We start from the raw sequence: 20548 nt of genomic DNA, 5'->3' as shown, positions 1-20548 counted from the left end.
TTTTTAAGTGAGCATAATTCATACATGTTTCATTGAAAAATATGTATCTACAGTATATTTACATAAAATCTATATTACACATATATTTAAATCACACACCCCGCTTCCACTGGTATTTTATATTTTAAATTTAATTTTTGAGTTAATTGACTTTGTGAGTTCATTTTTAGTACTGTCCGGAAGAGTTAATTATTTTTTGAAGAGTGATCATGTATTATAAAATACACTGCAGGAACTTCCTGATTAGAGATGAAATTGGTTAATTGCAAGACATTTCCTCAAAGTTTCTGAATATTTGATTGTTTCCAGAACATAATTGTCATCTCAAACATCACTTTTTTGATAAACACAGAGCCTGACAGTCCATTATAGATGCTGGAAAAAGCTTTGAAACTTGGAAAAAACATTGAAACTTGGTTTCAATGAGATCAGTCCCAGAAGTTTTACATCCTCTCAAGAGGATCTAACAAAATTTGACTGTTCCAACAAGAAGTTTGATTTTGCATTTTGTTTTAAATTAGATTATTTAAAATGGCATTGCTAACTGCTGTAAGTAAATCTGACCACCTTCTGGCTTGAACTGTTTCTGTGTAATTTGGTGGGGGATCTTCATATGTCTCACATATGTATCACAGTAGTGATGGGGATTTTGTTGGGTTTCTGGAACGGAAACTGAAAATTAATGGCATTAATAACCTCAGCCTTACCATAAACATAACATGTTTTAAATTTGTAGCTTTCTGTAGATTTAGAGGCCCCCATTTCCAGGCCCTTGTTACTTTGCTTCAGCTGCTTACAATGACAGGAGCACTGATTTTGAAGTCATGTCAGTAAAGAAATCACTTTTTTGTTTCTAACAAACCTGTGTCATCCTCTATCATTCATCTCAAATATTCTTTCCCCTTCACAAATCATGGAATTGTTGCATATATTTACCGAATATATGATTTTGTGGAGAATCTGTATTTGTTGTCTTGTATACAAAGATAATTACATCTATATATTTTCTCTGTGATTCATGAAAATGGACACACAAAAATTCTGCAATGTGAGTGAGACTATTTTTCCTTCAGACCCAACTTGAGTTGAGTTTTCTCCCACAAACCAAAGTAAGAGACATATATTCTTTTTGTAAATATATATTAGTTGAAATGATGCAAATAATCTTTCTGACTTTGTTTGAAAAGATGAATAAAATTTCTGTTTTCTTGGTATTAGCTAATATTTACACATAGTAGAGACCTGCAGTATGAGCCTTAGCATTGGCAAAAAGCATAATATATTAAAGTCCATAGCTATTACTTTCCACATAATGAGAGTTATAACCAAGGGTAACAAATCCTAAAAAGTGCTGCAGAGGTACTTTGAAGATTGAGTTTTTCAAGCACTGTTTTGATTTACAGATAAAAGAAAATCCAAGACTCAAAAAGTGTCAGAAAGTGGAAGAGGAAAGCGATATTCTTACAAGTTACCTCAGGAGTACAACATAGAAACTGTTGTGGTGGCAGATCCAGCTATGGTTTCGTATCATGGAACAGATGCTGCCAGAAGATTTATTCTAACAATCTTAAACATGGTAGGAAATTTAAAATTAATTTTGAAATTTTGCCAAAAATGCATGTACTGCAGGCTGATTTCATTGCTCCTTCTAATGATTCTGACTGAACACCTGTAAGACACAGTCGGAACAGGACCATCAGCAGACTTAGTCCATATGTTTTGCAGCAGAAAACCATGGTGCTGCAGGCTTGTCTGTACTGTCTGGTCATACATCTCAGGGAAGCCTGCAAGTGAGAGATAAAGATGACTTTTTGGTTAGAAGCCCATGGTATTGTTGGAAATGTTGGGATATTGGATAGTTTCTGGTGACCTGTGCTTGTAGACATTGTTATGGAAAAGGATTGTGTGTTTAGTGGTTGGTGGGAAAAAAAAGAAAGAGTAATGAACTGGGACAATTATATTCCCTTCCAGTTCTATCTGAGCTGTAGTGCACTCATTTGCTGCATAAAACAGTGAAAAATAGCATCTTTAATATACAAGGAAAGGAGCATAACCTGAGCAATTAATAAAAGTTTTAAATATTTTGAATGATAGGAAGAGTTAGAGTTAAATGTTGGCTCAGACCACTTGGTCCAAGATCGCAGATTTAACTGAATAGAAAATTTCATGCAAACAGTATTAAATGTGTGTGTAAATATTTCAAGAAACAGGCCGCAGTTTATAAAGTGGTCATGGCCATTGGGAGGAAGAGGTCTTTTTTTATATTCCCAAAATGAATATTGCCTAAGCTCTGTTTTCGCTCCAGAAGACCAACAGAGTACATTATCTTAATGTTCTGTTCAGATTACAGAAAATAAAAGGAGTCACAGTAGAATATGAGAGCATTTGAAGTTCTTTGGATTTCTGTTGTTTTTAGTGTACGTGCAATACAAGTTCATATTTTTATTTGTTGGGATTTTTTTTTTCTCTCTTAGGTTTTTAATCTTTTCCAACACAAGAGTCTAGGATTACAAGTAAACCTTCGGGTGACTAAACTTGTCCTTCTTCATGAGACTCCAGTAGGTATTTATGAAATTTATCTTAGCTCATTGAGCTACTTAGCTTGTTGCTTCACAAAAGCTTGCAATATCTATGAACTTTAATAGCTAAAAAATTTTCTTGGTTAGTGATTATTTAGGGATTGCACTGATGAGCAACCCAATAAATATTAACATTCTCCTGTTTCATGTGCTGGATGTATTGAGATTTTTCTGTGCTTGCAATTAAAAGTAAATTAAAGTTTCCATGTGGAAATCAGGTAGATCTTAACAAAATCTGCTTCTGCTCTGCTTTTTATGCCTTCATATATCCGAATAGAAAAATAGTCTCCTTTAGGTCCATTGGATTGTAGAAGAACTGATGTTCTTTATTGTCTAATCCCTAGACAAACAAAAGAAATTATAGCTCTTAGTACATAAGGGCTTGGAATTCCCTTACCAATAGTTTTAATTTAAAATATTATAATTTTCCAGTCTTTAAGTAAGTATTCATTTCTCCAGTTCCTCTCAGCAGTTGGAGTAATCTCATTTCATGTTCAAATTCTGAATCTTATCATCATTATACTTTTCCTCACCATGTATAATGAGAAGTCAGCAAATAAATAAGACTAGAATTTGGGTGAACAGATGTTTGTACAATCTCACTGAATGCACTGTCTTCATTTGTATCTCTAACATGTGAGGAAGGTGGCTTCTACACCTGAAGTTCGAGTTGTTTTGCTATAGACATATTATGCTATAAAAAGTAGAACATTTTTGCTAGCTCAGTCAAAAAAGGTTCCAAAGTTTATTTATATAATCCCAATTTTAATAAAATTAATTGGTTTTTTATTTCTAGGCAGATATGTATATTGGACATCATGGTGAAAAAATGCTGGAAAGCTTTTGTAAATGGCAACACGAAGAATTTGGCAAGAAGAATGATATACACTTGGAAATGTCGACAAGCTGGGGAGAAGACATGACTTCAGTTGATGCAGCCATACTGATCACAAGGTAAAGTAGTGAAAAATGGGCATTAAAAAATAAGCAGAAGGCCAGTGTGAATGTAGATCAAAGTAGATGGCCAACATAGTAGGAATTTAATTTGCAGGAAGGAAGGGAGAATTTTGAGGCATCTGGATCTCAAAAGTGGTGGTAAAGTGTTGGAAAAGGTGATGCAGAAAGCAGTATTTCCCAAATGGTAAACATCTGAAATAATGAACAGGTTACTCTCTTGTTTCTTCTCTAGCTAAGGCCTTATCTGTATAGCAAAAGTTGGAATCTTTCATCCATGTACTTTTAAATTTAAAAGAGGTAGATACTTTCAGTCAAAACACAAAAGTATATTTAAACCATTCAGAGCTAGACCAGCATTAGGCACATTACCGAGTTATGCTTCCCTCTTACTGACCTCGAACAGGTACAATTCACTGTGTGCTGAGATGTACTTCATGTACATCTTCAGTATGTGCCCTGCAGTCACAAGGGTCTGCAGTTCCTTGTAACTCTTAAGTGTCAGGCGTTTCATACATTGAGAGGGAAATAGGCCTCCAGCTCCCCTCTTTCTTTCCAAGCAGGCACTATCATGGTTTTGACTGTAGGTGGTGCACAGAGGGGATGCTTGTTGGTGTTCAGGCAGCATACAGGCATGGTCCAGAGGAAAAGACAAAATGATTGAACCAGCCTACAGCTGGACTTAGTATCATTTTTGAGGTGGAGCTTGATAACTGGATAACCTTCAGAGCTCCCTTCCAAAGAAAATTCCTGTGACTGGCTGTAGTGGAATACCGCTTTTCTATCCCGTGCTGGTCAGTGATATGGTATCCAAACAAAGTGTATCTTTACACTTACATGCAGTCTTTTGCCATTTAGTCAGAGCACTCTCACTGGGAACCTATATAAAATAAAAGTAATGCATTTTTCTTTAAATTAGTTTAATTCTGATTACTCCAATATCTATAGTGTATTTCTTTTGGAGCAGAAAAATTCTTCCCTAAATTTTCCTGCTTTGGAGAGCCAATCGCTTATGGGAAGCAGGAAATTTAGAAGTCCAAACTATCTGTGGTGAGAGCTTTGTTGCTAGTTTTGCTGTTCAATCCCTTATATTTTCTTAGAAAAGCCCACATTTCTTACTCTGTCATCCTCTTCTATTTGATGTGTATATCAGTTTTATGGATTGTTGGGACTTTGAGGGGGCAGATTATTGCACTAGCTAGTAACTACTACTAACTACTGCTTAGCTACTATGCATTAACTAAGCAGTTGTTTTTCTCACAAGCTCCTTTTAAGTCTTGTGGAAGACACAAGAAATAATGTTCTCTGCAGCAACTTTTCATTAGCTCATCAGGAAACATACTTGGAGTGACAGACCAGAATAAATTTTGTAGATGAAGACCCCAAACTGATTTTAATAATAGTGAGTGCATTGTGGGGCTAGGGTGGGGCTGGGGGGGGAAGGTCTAGAAAAAAAGAAGTGGGGAGAAAAGAAGCAGGAAAGAGTAAACTTGGGCCAGGGCATAAAGGATACCTGAGTGTCACACATGGCTTTGGGTTAATCAGGATGACTAAAGGCGAATAGACTTAGTTACATCTAGATGTTCCTTGTGACTGTTCAATGATAATGAGCAATAGTATTCTGCTTGTTTGCTAGAAACCTTATTCCTGGGCTCTCTTGCTTGAGACAGCTGATGCAGCCAGCTGTATCCGCAACAGAAGCAGCAGCAGTTTGAACAAGTATCAAATGCTTCAAGCCTCTATGGGCCAGGAGAGTGAACCTAGAGCTGCAGTTTTAGCTTTTAAAGTGTATGTCATGAGTAGTAAGATGCTATAAGATAAATGAAGCATGTGACACCTTTTTCCTGTCATTTTTTCATCTTCAGCTTAATGTGCCTATATGGGAAGAGGTAGAGGCATTCTGAACAAATGAAAGTGAGGCACTAGTTAAGTTGACAAGATTCAATGATCTGGGAATGTCTTCAACTGTCAGTGCTTTTGGCCAGCTTTTTGGATTTAATGCAACATTTCTGGAAGGTGGCTGACAAGTTGACCATGAGCAGGTGGTGTGCCCGTGTGGCCAGGAGGACCAATGGGATCCTTAGGTGCATTGGGAAGGATGTGGCCAACAGGTTGAGGAAGGTGATTCTGCCCCTCTACTTGCCCACATCTGTGGTATTGTGTTCAATTCTGGGGTCCTCAGTATAAGAAAGACAAGGAGCTATTGCAGAGGGTCCATCAGAGGCCACAGAGATGATTTGTGATCTGGAACATCTCTCTTATGAGGAGAGACAGAAGGAGCTGGGCCTATTTAGCCCAGAGAAGAGAGGACTGAGAGGGGATCTCATTAGTAAATATTTATATCTCAAAGGCAGGTGCCAAGAGGATGGTGCCAGACTCTTTTCAGTGATCCCCAACAGCCGGAAGAGGACCAATGGCCATAAACCAAAATACAAGAAATTCCACCTCAATATGAGGAATATCTTCTTTACATTGAGATTTTCAGAGCACTGGAACAGGTGGCCCACGGAGGTCATGGAATGTCTCTCTGGAGACATTTACACCCCACTGGGACATGTTCCTGGGTCACCTCCTCCAGGTGACCCTGCCTTGACAGGAGGATTGGACTGGATGATCTCCAGTAGTCCCTTCCAACCCTAACAATTCTGGGATTCTGTGATTCCCAATGGTAAAAAAGTTTTGCAAAAGTCTGATCATATGTTCAGATGCTTTCTGCTTTGTAATACTGATATTCTGGAATCACAGAATCCCAGAATTGTTAGGGTTGGAAGGGACTACTGGAGATCATCTAGTTCCACCCCCGCTATGGCATGGGCAGGGATACTTTGTATAAGAGCAGATTGGTCAAAGCCTCATCCAACCTGGCCTTTAGAATTTCCAGGCACGGGACATTCATATCTTCTCTAGGTATCCTGGGACAATGTCTCACACCTCTAGAGTAAAGAATTTCTTCCCTGTATCTAATATAAACCTAGCCAATTTCAGTTTAATGCCATTTCCCTTTGTCTTGTCACTACATGCCCTTGTAAAAAGTTCCTCTCCAGTCTTCTTGTAGGCTCACTTTAGGTACTGAAAGGTTGTAAAAAGAGTTCTTCTCTTCTCCAGGTGCACCAACCCAAACTGTCTTAGCCTGTGTTCATAGGAGAGGTGCTTCAGCCCCCAGATTGTTTTTTTGCCTCTCGTCTGGACTCACTCCAAGGTTGTTCACAACTTTTTACCTGTCAGTTTAAGTACACTTTTTTTAAAATTAAATCTCTGATCAGTTTTAAGGAATTTGAAGTAGAGAGAAGTGAAAGTGATTGGTTAGATGTCAGGTAGTAGGTTAGTGCTGGAGCCAGAAATTAAAGATCGGTTCTTCTGACATTTTTATTTTTCAATGGTATTATTCTCTTCCTGCCTTCCACCTGAGAGCTGCTTTAGCTGGTAATAAATCATACCAGGGCACTTTTCTGACCGGGAATGTTTTGCTAATCCAGGCTACCTCTACACATTATCAGGTTTATGATATAGCTAACACCATGTGTGGCTCTACACGTGTGTTTTGTTAACTCAGAGTCTCATTCTGTTTTGCAAGCACAGAACAAGCTCCTTTGTCACAACTTCCAAAGAGCTGTGGACAGCAGGTGTGCTTTATTGAGAGAAATGATTTTGTTTATACAGATGAACACCAACTGCTTGATGTTTTTTGAGTAAATGTATAAAGTTTTGGGTATCCAACACATTCTGTGGCGGCCCTCCTAAAAGTTGTATCATCTCTTTTGTCTTGCATGATAATAGAACAGCAAGGGTTCTTTGTAAAAGCTTTCCTTTGCTTTCACATGCCAGTTTTGTGTAGTAACTAAAAGAGTTAGAAATGAAGTATTGAGCATTCTGCAGAGCTAATTTTTAATGCCTTAGTACAAAGAGTGTAATGTGGATGTTAAAGAGACTGTTATTCAGCAGCCGAAGGGCTATCATTGCCTTTTCAGGAAAAAAGTACTTGTCAAAACTTACTTTTTCATTGTTCTGTGAAGAGGAAAACAAAACCAACTTCTCCCCACAGCTTTCTCTGCTGCCCAGATAGACTGTAATAATGCATATCTTCTACCAATTAATTTCAATTTACTTTGGTCCTATTTCATGATGTCAGGTTTTATTTAGTTTCCCTTTAAACTGGCTTATTTTGATGACTTAATATCCTGTTGAAAATATGGTGCTATGAAGTAGAAGAAAGACTGGAAGTGTTTGCAATGTATTTAGAAAAGATTGCTAGGGAGGTTGGATATAATGAGAATGTGATAATTAAGACAAAAATTGTTTTCAGGACTATCTTGATAAAAACACAAGTTTTATCAGGTAAGTTTTACTGTTCATAGAAAATCGTATTCACAGTTATAAATTAGCACAGTTACTTTAGAAATAGACAGTATCAGGACTTTTCTCTGAGGAAAAAATGCAGCATATTGCATCCGCATCCCCCTTGCCTTTCAAGTTACAGGGTCTGTGTGTGCGGAGACAAGCCCTGATTTTGGTGGCCCCTGAGATGACATTACCAGCTGCTATCTGCACAGATTGCTTGACCTGAATTAGGTAACTGAAAATGAGGCAGGAAAAGGCCCATTGAATTCTCAGTTATTGTGTGAAGGTGCTTAAGCTCTTACCTAGCCTGTGTTGCAAATTAGGTAATAGAAGCTTTGAAGTGTGTAACCGTGAATGAGGCAGAATCTACCTTCACTTTAAAATTATGTGTTTTGCTGCTTTTCCAGTGCATTGGTCAATCTGTTGTGTCTCAGTGGTTTGTTGAACAAGTGCGAAAAGAATTATACAGAAAAAGACTAAGTTCTTTATTCTCCTTCTCAGAACTGATAGTTTCATGTGTTCTTTTGACAGAAAATAGACCTCTGATTCTCCTAATATTCATCGGGTAGTGATATTCCTTGTTGATAGTGTGCATCAGCCATTTATTCATACTGATCTTCAGTATATGAAGCAACTTTGCCCTGGGTGACACATAATTGAAACAGTGCTATTAGGCATTTTCACTGCAAGAAAGTGCCTTGTTCTATAAAAGTACCTAATGGCATAAACAGCACTTAGATTTCATAAATATTGTTTCACTTCCAATAGTTTCAACCATCCAGAATGCTCCCCAAAGCTTGGACAAGGTTTTTTTTTTTAAGTGTTGCTATTATCTTCCAATGCACAGAAGAAATACAGTTATATTTCTGACTTTGCTTTTTATTAGCTTTCCGAACCAAAAAAAAATCCTCAGGAAAGTTAGAGGAATAAGACTGTGAAAGATCCCTGTATGAATGAAACTGATACTACAGGGTCACCCCAAAAGCCTGGTGTGTTTGGCAGTCAGAATTGTTGGAATGTATTGAGATGGAGATTGGTTTATTAACCTGCTACTGCTGTCAAACTCCTAGTGAATTTCAGCTTTGGAAAAGTGAATTCTTGCAAATGCACAATGAGAGATGAGATTATTCTTAATTTTGTCTTCATCACTGTAACTTCAATACAGCCAACACTTGGTAATTTTGTACTCGATTTATCAACTCTCTTGGTAATTTGATTTATTTGACACTACCAGAAGGCATCAAGGACGTCCATGAGAATCTCACATGGCCTTTCTATTGATTATTTAGTAATAGCATTGTAGATGCAGAAGTAAGCAGGGAAACCTGAAAAGAGCATATTTAAATAAAAAATAGTGTGTTTTTAAAGCCAGAATCTCCTGTAAAATGGAAGTCTTGTTTTTACGTTGTGACTTTTAAAAAAATTCCACTGATTTTTTTTTTTTTTAAGTCATTGTGTGCTGTTTTGTTTTTTTAATTTTTAAGTTTAAGGTATTTGAGTCTGTGAAGTGATAATGCTTGTAATAATGCATGTGGGGGAAAATTGCATGAATTTCCCTGTTGTTGACAGCTTATTCTTTCAAGCTTTAATTATTTGGCTACATATATTCCATTCACTAGTATCTATCTGTTCCATTGGAATACATGGACTTAAACTGAATTTAAAATCTCTGAGTATCTAGTGCAAGACCCAAACATAAAATTTAGACAGTTATTTTTACATTTCAGTTTTGCTGGTGATTAAGAAAGGTAGGCACGCCTTGGACAAAAATTTGAAAGAAAGGAAGATTAACTGTTCAGCAGTAGATTTACTGAACAGGCAGAAGAATTTCAGAAGAACAGATCTTTAATTTCTGACTCCAGCACTAACCTGCTGTCTGACATCTAACCAATCATTTTCACTTCTCTCTACTTCAAATTCCTTAAAATTGATCAGCAGTAGAATTGGCTGTTATTTTCTTTCTGAATGGACAGCTGGACTTACTTCTAATTTTTTCTTATTTCAGCTTTCAACCATGCATCTCTTTGTACCCTTCACTGCTAAAATCTGTTGGAAAAACTCCTCCCTATGAAGTACTTGTAGGCTGTGCTCAAGTCAAAACTCTTCTTTGTCTTAGAGTAACTTAGAGGGGTTACTCTATTTAATTGTTCTCTCACTTCTTTCCAGACCTTAACAAAAATTTTTCAAGCATAAGCACCAAAACCTGACGTTACATTGTGTGAACAGAGGTAGTGGTGTCATTTTGATATTTTCCTTTATCTTTATCCAAGGATGCTGTTCCCTGCTACTGCCTGTTTCCAAATGGTCATTTTTTGTTGTTGTTTTGTCTAATCAAGCTGGGAGGCCACTTGTGGCTACACTAGAGGAAAATCTATTCAGATGAGTTATCTTTAAAATTTGATCTGTCTTGATTCCTATGTGTATCTGTCAGAACTCATTTAATTTTTACACTTTAGCAAGGAATGCTTGCATATTTTCTTCTTTATCTTTTCTTCTTTTTAATGCTAATGCTGAATCTAGGTTCTGTTTGACTCCACTCAAAAGCAGCTTCCTTGGATTCCTAACTACTCTGTATCTATTTTGATGTTATTGATACACTTAATTCAGCTGTTAGTTCACTTACCACGCTTCCCAACAGTTTTTCCAAATTGATTTGTTTTTCAGTCTGACTGAAATGTATGCTTTATAAGACTATTTATATAACCTTTTTAAATCTCAGTTCAGCTTTACAGAGCCTAAGTGATGTGTTAACAATTTGAAATAATTAAATTTGTTATTTCTTGTTTTTCCTAAAATACAATGAGTGGTATATACTGGTGGCTTTGAGATTTACTCTCAAAATAAAAGACAGTTTCTGAAATACCACTTATACTAGTACCACTGTGCATTAATTTACATTCCCAAATAAATAGTAAATAATTAATTTTTCTTGTGGTTCATTAACATAAAAATAATTTCAAATTTAATTATTGTAATTAAAAGTGCATTTATTAATTAGTACATATGTGCTTGGTTTATCTGTGAGAATTATTTCCTCTTGTATGAAGAGACAAGAACATCTTCAGTGTTGTAGTTACTCACTTTGCACGATGCGAGAGAAGGCATTTGCAATTTGGTGATAATGTCACTTGCCACAAGTGCCATTAATTGCAACTATTCCTTATAAAAATCTTAGGATTTGATGAAACTTACTACTTGAGCAATAAGCCTAAAAAAATGTTCCAAGCACTGTAATCAATAACAGCAGAAGTCAGACTGCAGTTTCAAGCAGTCTAACTTCTGCTGTTGTTCAAAACATGTTTCAAAACTGCAAACATTAGTGAAATTGGAGTAGAGTGAAGTCAGATTGAAAATCTGGTAGACTGGTAAAATCTGTTTTCTGTCATTTTTCTTCTTTTTTTCCAATCTAGCATATGTAAGGAAATAATATGCCGGCCTGAGTAAAAAATAGATCTTTTTCCAAAAGCAAGTATTAAAATTGTCTAAAATGACAAATCGCTGGAAATTATTCATGAAATATAAATATGAATTTTAATTTACTGTTCCTTTATTTTTATTTTTATTTTCCCCCCTCTTTTGTACATTACACCTACATATCAGGATTTATTTTAACAATTTACTGAGATACTTTGTATTTAGAAATTGCATAGCCTTTGTGTGCTGTGAAGATCTTTCATAATGCTATATGTAATCAACTAAAATCTACTAACCAAACATAATTTTCTGAAACAATGTATTAGTGGTGACCTGTCCTTGCTTAGAATACTTTTCTGAGGTTAGCCAATTCATTCAAGTGGAGAATTCAGGTGTAAATAATGTGAGAGCACCTCCTTTCATTCACTTGACTAAGGAACTGTTTTCCCTTGCGTGTGTATGCAAAGTAACCATTTAGAGTAACGGACATTATGTGCAGGGTAATGCATGGTGTGGGTGGGCTTCAACCATTTTTTGCTTTCACTGGCAGACTCAGCTACCAACTGGTGCTACAAAAGCTTCTATATGATGTAATGGTAATTTTAGTATCTTTGCTCTGTTTTGCTGAGAGAAAGGATGAGAGGGATGAAGGCAAATAATGTGTCTGAGGACTTAGTAGTGCTTTTTTTTTTTTTTTTTTTTTTTTTTTTTTTTTTTTTTTTTTTTTTGGTGAGAGTCACTGGTAGGTTTAGCTAGAACTGTAATCTTTACTAAGGAGCCTAGTCTAAATTGCATGTAATGCATTCATTTACATTATTATGAAATTAAAGGAGGTATTACATTCTTTCAATGTAAGTTGGGAACCAAGAATGGTTTACTGTATTTTGCTCTTTGCAAATCATAGCAGTACCATTTTCCCCAAGTCCCATAATGAAACCCTAAATTACATGACATAATTATAGTCAGATTCAGTCAAGAAGTGAAAAAAAACCAGCTTGGTAAGTCTGTGAGAAGAAAGATATTACATGAGTAGAAACCTTTTGTATATTGGCAGTTTTAAAATGTAACATAGTATTCTTTTACAGTTGAAGGTCTGATTGATTTCTTTTCTCTTTTCCTTTTTTTTTCAGTTCATTTTTATGGTGATTGCTTGGGTGTACATGGAAGGCAGTCAATGTCCTTAGACTGTCTTTGCACATGTTCTCTTGCTTCACCTCAAGTCCCACATTTCTAATCATTCTGTCATGTTGCTTAACAAGACAATAAGTCCCTTGTGTCACATAGCACAAACCAAAGAATTGTGTTACAACCCAGTGCATTAATGCAATTTCTTGCAGGTTTAAAAAATAAAATAATGTTCTTCTGTGTCTGATGGTAGTTTCTTGTTCACCACCTTTTGCTCGATTTCCAGGGTCTTTTGAGTGTATTCCTAGACTGTCCTTATCAGTTTACTCACAACTTTATTTGGAATTATCTGGCAGTGGTGACAAGTTAATTGAAACTATATAACCCCATGCATCTGTCTGTGTGGCCCTTAACAACTGTCAGAAATTTGCCAAACTCTAGAAATTGCTTTTGGGTCTAAAGCCTTATGTAGACATAGACTGTGGGAAACAAAGAAAGAACTCTTGGAGTAGTTACACTTAAAAAAAAAAAAGTCAGTGTCTTTCATTTCAAGCACCAAACAATTACTGCATTTTGTTCATGGAAAATGGGTGTTTCTCTGTATGTTTATCTTTATGATTATCAATCTATATGTCTATCTGTGTACCTTCACAGACAATATAAGAACTAAATTTCTCTGATTCATATGGTCTCTCCCTAAAAACAGAGACCCTTATTCTTTGGCACAACAGAAAAAGAGAACTTCTTTGTTCATGGGGTTGCTATACCTGAGTTTCTTTTGTTGTTTTTTCCCCATTGTTTCCCTCCCAACCTCCCCAATTCATGCATGCCTCTGCAGCCCCTTTTTTAACAAAAAATAACAAATTAACATCACTTATAAACACTCCAGTTTAAAGCAGTTTTCCCTTTGCTCTTCTAGTAACTCACTGTGTGTCTCCGAGAAGAAGTAAAATACATGTGAAATCAAAATTAATCCCAAGCAGATGTTTAAGACACAGTTGAAATGCTTATTCTCCTTTATGCAATAGAACAGTGTTATTTATAGTCCTATGACTGGACTAAAATAGGGTAGTTAATGTTTATAAGTCTTCCACTACTATTAGTGGATGCTCTAGCAGAAATACTTCTTGTAATATTTCTATTAGTGATTTAAATCATGGATGTACTAGAATAAAAACTTTCAGACTCTATAACTGATCTAAATGCTGCAATTGAATCTCATGTGAAGCACTGCAAATATCTTCATTTAAAATGATAGAAAGACTAGCTTTAGACTTGTTGTATTTCAAGATACTTACAAAAAAAAGAAAAAAATCAAACCAAACCAAATCAAACAAAATCAAAACCAAAACAAAAAACAACCAACCAACCAAACAAAAACAAAACAAACAACAAAAAACCCCACCAAAGCCACAAAGCATAAAACTCGAAAGAAAATTGGTGCAATGCAAGTTGAATATACAGTACATGTTTTGTCACCTGACTACTCTTAAATTTGCTCTGAGAATAAGCTGGAGTTTAAGTGCTCTGTGTAATCCTGCTCTTGTTCTTTGTTGAGATAATGGTGTTCTGTATTTATTCATCTAGCTGTAAAAAATGTTTCCAAATAGGTTACACAGTTGTTAAGATCTAACAGCTTGACTTGCTTAACATTCTTTCTTTTACCCCCAATTCTAGGAAGGATTTCTGTGTACATAAGGATGAACCATGTGATACTGTTGGTAAGTAAATAAGCATACGAGACTGTGTATAAACTATGTAATAAAATAAGTTTTATGTAGATAGAAATGTGAAGCTAAAAGATGACAGCAAAATCAGTGATGGAAAGCAGTAGCTAGCTAAATTCAAAATACATTTTAAATGCTAATAATAATATTAGACTGGTGTATGCTTCTAGCAAAATACTGTGGTTTAGCACAATGTTTCCATCTCTTTCAGAAAACTTTAAAACTTCTTTCTTTTTAGTCTCACTGACTAATAGAAAATTGTTTTATTATTTTTACTTTTGAATATGGAGCTAAGAAAATATGGTTTTGGGTTTTTTTTAATACCATGGATTTATCTTTTGTGTGAATATGTTTATGATACATAAAAGAAGTTTCCATAAGAATCTAATGCATGATACAGTGTTTATGAGCTATGTGTGTAAGAAGCTTATGAACTTCAAAAGAATGCAGGATGTGAGCTATTGTGAAAGGTATCTGCTGACATCTTCAGTTAAAATATGTGCAGGCTGCATTGAGTTTTTCTATAAAGGTTTACTTAGTTCACACACTTTTTGGAGGACAGTTTTTCAAAGTAAAGGTCAAGTGAAAATGGTAGAAAAAACCAGCAGTTTTTCTGTTCAGTTGCAATTCTGGGTGAAAGCACCCCATAACCTTAATTGAAGGATGTCATGGTGTGTTCTTAACCTAGAATTTCAATTTGCTGATAGAAGCCTTTAACAGTTCTGTATGTGAATAAAAGTATTCAGAACCCAATTTTTTTCAGTAATATTAGGATGCTAATAATGTACTATTGCATACATGTGCTCCCTGCTAGGTGGAGAATAAGTAGATTTTTTTCCTATTTCATTTCAGTTGCAAAGGTTTGAGGAGAATTCTTATGTAAACGGTCTTACCTCACCACTTGCTAGTCTTTTTCTTTTATTGCTGTATCCCAAGTGTATGTGAGTGTGTTTGTGGGATGGGTATCAATAAAAAAGCCTTATAAATAAGAATGTAATATGTTTCACACCAGTAAATGATTAAGAGTTCATAGTGTTATTTCACTAATTGGTATATTGGTCTTCAGTTAATTTTTATGAGTGTTTCTTGTTTAGAGGCATTTATTTTTGACTTAATAGTGCAAAACTATTTACTTCTAGCTGAAAGAGGAAGGATTGTGACCAGAGGTCTTCATCATTTTATGCTGATGTAAACTGAATTTAAATCTGGATTACTTCCAATTTATCTAAATCAGGATAGGCTGCTTCCTGAATTTCAGAATTGAAGTGAATATATTGAAGGATTTCCCCTCAACAATGTTTTCTCTTTGGTTAAAGCTTGGAGGCAGTAGGAGAACTATTTGTCTCTGAATTTGTCCATAGAATTTTAAATTGAATAAGATTAAACTGACTCAAGTGTCAGTAATTGAAAGTTCTGTGATAAACAAGCTGGGATGAAGCTTGGAAATGTGGCAGTTTATTAGTTGTTAAGAGCACAGGAAGTAAAGAATTTGCAGTCTTAATGCTCTGATAAGCAAAATGAAGTAGGTAACTTGACTGAATGGTGTGGCATATTGTGGATTGGCTGTTGTGGACTTTCCCATTCTCCATTGTTTGGAGGTTTCTTCAGGAACTGAACCACAGTTTATATGTATAATTCTTTCCATGTAGGTCCAATTGTGCAGCAAAAGCAAAGGGCATTGTTTTCCCTATGTTTCATCATTCATTTTGTGAATTTCATTCATTATTTTCCCAGATGAATATAGTGCCTTTCCATAAATTCTTCTATGAACTTTTATAGTACTGCAGGTCCATGATCACTGTTCAGAAGATGATTTTCTGAGAGTCTTGTCCACCATCATTCTAGAGCTTGTCTGAGGGAGAGTGTTGAAAAATTTTGCATTTGTCTTGAAAAGAATTTTTAAGTTACCTCACTGTCACAGATATATTATGTCAATTATTTTTAGGCTTACAGGTCTATAATGCCAGCTTGTTGAAAGAACATGTAGAAGGTGGTTGCATTTTGTTATCTTTACACTGACTTTTTTTCCCTCAGTGTCTTGGTTTGAAAAGACAGGTATCTGCTAAGGAGAGGCGGGGCCTCTCTAGGAATGGGGAATTCCAATCCCTTCCGTGTTATTATGATTTGGAAGATTAAAAAAAATCTTTTCAGTCAGAGCTATGAGGAGAGGAATAACAGTCCTTTACTAGTAAATATAACAGGACAGACAAACAACAACAGCAATTATAATAATAATAAACAGAACCAAGAACCCCGAGGGGCTTTGTCTCACAAGTCCCAGGCAGTCTGATCTCTTGGGACCCCAAGAGCACCAAGCCCAAATGGTGGAAACTCGGTGCTGATGGATGGAAACGGTGGGTTGTCCCGGCAGGCAGGGGGGTGTCCCGGCAGGCAAAATGAGCAGTGCTGAAGAAGCTGCGGCAGCTGGACCCAGGCTGACCCAGCTCCAACAGGGCAGGCGAAGAGCTCTGAACTCCCGGGTGCTCCAGCAGATGATAGAATTCCCAGGACTGGACTCTTCTGTTAACCGTGGACTCCACGCAGCTAGCTGTCGCTTGACTGTCCTCCCCGGAAAACTGAGAGCCGAGCGGAGAGACTACTACCCTCAGCTCTCAGGAGCCTTTTCCTCCCCCACTAAACTAAGTGATCCACTTCTTTTGTATGGGGCAAGCACCCTTTAAGCATCAGTATTTAGTCTCCTAGCAACTTATGGGGGGAAAAAATCCACAGGAAAACTCAACCCCCTACACCCCGGGTACACCAAAATGACGATTTTAGATTAGATCATGAGTAAAATTTTGTTGGTAGGAAATGAAGGCCAGTTTGATCTTCCTATATTCATGCAACAAGTTTGTAGGCAAAAAGAGACAGTACATTCCAAGGATGTATTATCACATGCTGTAAATTACAGACTTTGCCAAAGATGGTAAATGAGAAATGGTAATGTACTGTACGATTCCCCAATGTCCAGTCCTTGTCTCACCTTCCCCCTTCTCAAAAAATCTAGAAGAATGCACAATACAGACTCTTCTCTAACATAAAGACAGGAATAAAGCAATTCTCTCTAATATATTAATATAACTGTACAGAAATGTGAGGGAGTCAAGGTGATCTCTGTAGCACTTCAGGCAATCCAGAAATGAAAGTTATGAGAAAGGATCATGTACAGAACAGACTTCATTATAGGAAAAGGTTGTCGTGTTGGACAATAGTTCTTTGCAGTGATGGATACTAAGGAGACAAATACTGGATTTGTTATTTAGCCATTACATGCCAAGACTCACAGTTTTCAGACTGGACATGATTATCCTCTTAAGCCAGGGAGAGAAAGTGCCAGTATTCTGTTATATAGACAAAGTTTTAATGTATTTTGATGGCAAATAAGAGTACACTTTTCTATACTTCCAGTCTTATTCTACAGAAAATATAGAACTTATACACTCTTCAAAAAGTACTTTTTCTTGTCTCTTAAATTAACAGTGATTTATATGAAGATTTAATGGTCTAAAGATATAATTAACCAAGAACTTTGTTAGCCAGAAAAAAATGTTTACCCAAAATCAAAACCATATGACAATCCTCCCAGAAATATGCTGAAATATATTTCATTAATGATTTTGAACAAAATGGTGATAATCTAAATATCCCTTCAGAAAAGCATTTAAGGTGAAAATACACAAGGGTGTGGGTTTTTTGGTTTTTTTTTTTTTTTTTCTGTAGTGATAGAAAACATGATTTGCGTTGATTGTCAAAATATTACATTCTTAGTCAGGAAAACAAATCTCTCTGTTTTGGAGACCAAGCATCATGGAGAAGAGAAGGCTTTGGGGAGGCCTCATTGTGGCCCTCCAGTAGCCGAAGGGGACTTGAAAAAGGAGGAAGAAGGGTTTTTATGCAGGCAGATAGTGGCAGAGCAAGGGGAAATTGTTTTAAACTGAAAAAGGACAGGCATAGTTCTAATATAGGTAAGAAATTCTTTACTCAGAGGGTGGTGAAGTGCTGGAACTGGCTGCCCAGAGAAATTGTGAGAGTTGAAGGCCACGTTGGATGGGCCCCTGAACAACTTGATCTAGTGAAAGGTGACCCTGCTGACGGCAGAGGGGTTGGAACTAGATGATCTTTAAAGTCTTGTCCAACCATTCTGTGATTCCAAAACTCATTAATACTTCATATTTTATAGTTTTGTGAAGTAGACAGAAAGAGAAGAATTATTTCCAGAATTTTATTTGATTTCCCCAAAGTGTCTTGAAATTTAGGAAGTAGAATATATTTATTTTATGCCTTTCAATATTAAGTATTTCCCTATTGCTAGAAATGTTTGGAAATCTCTGCTGTAGCCAGGGAGTTGAAGGTCCTCTTTCTTACTTCATAAGGTAAATCCAGAGTTACTCTGGATTACTCCAGAGTAACTGGATTACTCGGGAGTAATTGCCTTCCTTATCTAATCTCATGCTTCTGTAAAACATAAAGCTAGACTCTCATGTGGTATCAGTCAGCCCAGGTCAGCTATTCTGACTTTAGCATTGCCAATTGTTGCGGCCACTGTCAAATTCATTCTGGGCGGAGAACCACAAAGTAATTGTTTCAGGTTGAAAATTGACCAGTTCCAAATGTTCTTGAGCTTCCACTGGTTGGTTGGTTGGCTGCAGCATTCTTTATTCTTTTTGTCTCTCCTGTTCTGCTCGTGTGTATGCTTTCTGTCCCTTATTCATGCACCAAAGTGATATCATGCTGCTCCCTTCTCACAGTCCATCTTTAGCATAAAGAGAGGTTTCAGGCCTTGTTTATCAGTATGATTTTCAGGGACATCTTATGATTACAACAGAGGACTTTTCTGAGAGTGGAAAAATACAAATATTTTTTAATACAAATTAAATTTAATGTAGCTAATGAAAAGATTGCTTTAGATATGTAATTATCCAAGGTTCTTTTTCCCCCAGAAGACAGCTGGGTTTTGGGTTCATAGCATGTTTCTCCTCCAAACAAGCTTTGTTAACTTGGTCACAGGAAACTACCTTTTGAATTTGTGGTGATTTGGAATGTTGTTATTTTTCTTGGGATGATGACAGGTAAAATTATGAGTGTAAACATCCCAATGAATTTCTATTAAAAATTAAGAAGTAATTCAATTGTTTGTTTTCAGAGAATTAAGTCCATTGCAATAGAATCAGCACAAAATGTAAACTGGGGATTGTACATGCTGTACTGTTCTTGTGTGTGACTCTTCTGGAATTATATTGAAGTAACAGGGATGAGCAATGATTCATAGGGAAAATTCTTATTGGGATATTGCACAAACCTTTAATAGATGAAAAGAAACATATTTTCTCACTGAAATCAACAGATATTTTCTCAACAAATAGACTTACAAGTAAATACAGAAAGACTATTTCTTGAAGCAAGTGTATGCACATTTTAATTTCCCTTCCTCTTGTCTACGTTTCCACTTCAGTAATCAAGATTATGACTTTCTGAGGCATACTTCTTTTGGATTAGTTTTGTTGTTTGCTGCTAGCTAATGTCTTCTGTGGAAACACTATGCTAGAGAGCTCTTAGAGTGCAGTGTTACAGGAATGGAAAAATTCTAAAATGATACTTGTCTTGTGTTGGCATCAGTTTGGAGCCCTGTTAATCTGCTGAAACTTGGGTAGTGACTTCTGATGATGGCCATGTATTTTTAGATAATATTTTCAGTTAAAACAAGAGCTAAAAGAACATGTGATTCTGTCTAAACTGTTTGCTATAAAGTATTTTCCAATAATGCAATATCCAAACAGAATTCCTCTAAAAACTGATCAGATTGTCTTTGGGCATAAATATAGTATATTAAAAATTTCTAAATTTGGTAACACCTAGTGCTGCAGATACAAAAGAAAAAAAACAAAAAAACAAAAAGCAAAAACCAAACCAAAACAACAAAAACAACAACAAAACGTCCAAAAAACCCAAAAAACAACAACAACAACAACAAAAGGCAGAAAATTAAGGCACCGTCATGTCTTTGTACTGTTGCAGAGGAACTCAATGGCGTGGATACAAATCATAACCAATAAGGAATCAGACAAACATCTACACAATAAAGACCACAAACCAAAATGAAGTGAAATAACATATTTTCCATCCAACTTAGGAAAATACCAAAGATAGATTTATTTACTTTTCTTTCCTAATATGAAAGCTATCAATCTTTAATACAAAGAGCTTGGAATTTTCCTGCAAACTTTTACCCTAGGAACAAAGGTTTAGACCAGCCCTGTGCATTAAGAGATGTGATGGAAATAGGGAATTAGGCAGACAGTCCAGGTCCAGTGAGGGTAAATGCTGGAAATACTGAAGCTGAATGCTTAGGGCCAGTTACCAATGAATAAACAGCCAAAGAAGTTGCACAGAACACAGGAAGCAGCACAGCAG

At 36.2% G+C, this 20548-nt stretch overlaps 1 protein-coding gene across 1 annotated transcript in view; it reads left to right on the top strand.

The window, feature by feature from the left end:
* Positions 1-20548, top strand: part of ADAMTS19 (ADAM metallopeptidase with thrombospondin type 1 motif 19) — a 143778-nt gene that overhangs the window by 24868 nt on the left and 98362 nt on the right. Inside the window, exons 4-7 of the mRNA XM_040090047.2 lie at positions 1404-1576; positions 2475-2558; positions 3376-3533; positions 14088-14131. Coding sequence (XP_039945981.1) covers positions 1404-1576; positions 2475-2558; positions 3376-3533; positions 14088-14131 — 459 coding nt within the window. The remainder of the gene's footprint in view (positions 1-1403; positions 1577-2474; positions 2559-3375; positions 3534-14087; positions 14132-20548) is intronic.

This window comes from Hirundo rustica, chromosome Z, assembly GCF_015227805.2.
Source record: "Hirundo rustica isolate bHirRus1 chromosome Z, bHirRus1.pri.v3, whole genome shotgun sequence".
Classification (NCBI taxonomy): domain Eukaryota; kingdom Metazoa; phylum Chordata; class Aves; order Passeriformes; family Hirundinidae; genus Hirundo; species Hirundo rustica.
This window is presented reverse-complemented; position numbering and strand designations above follow the sequence as displayed.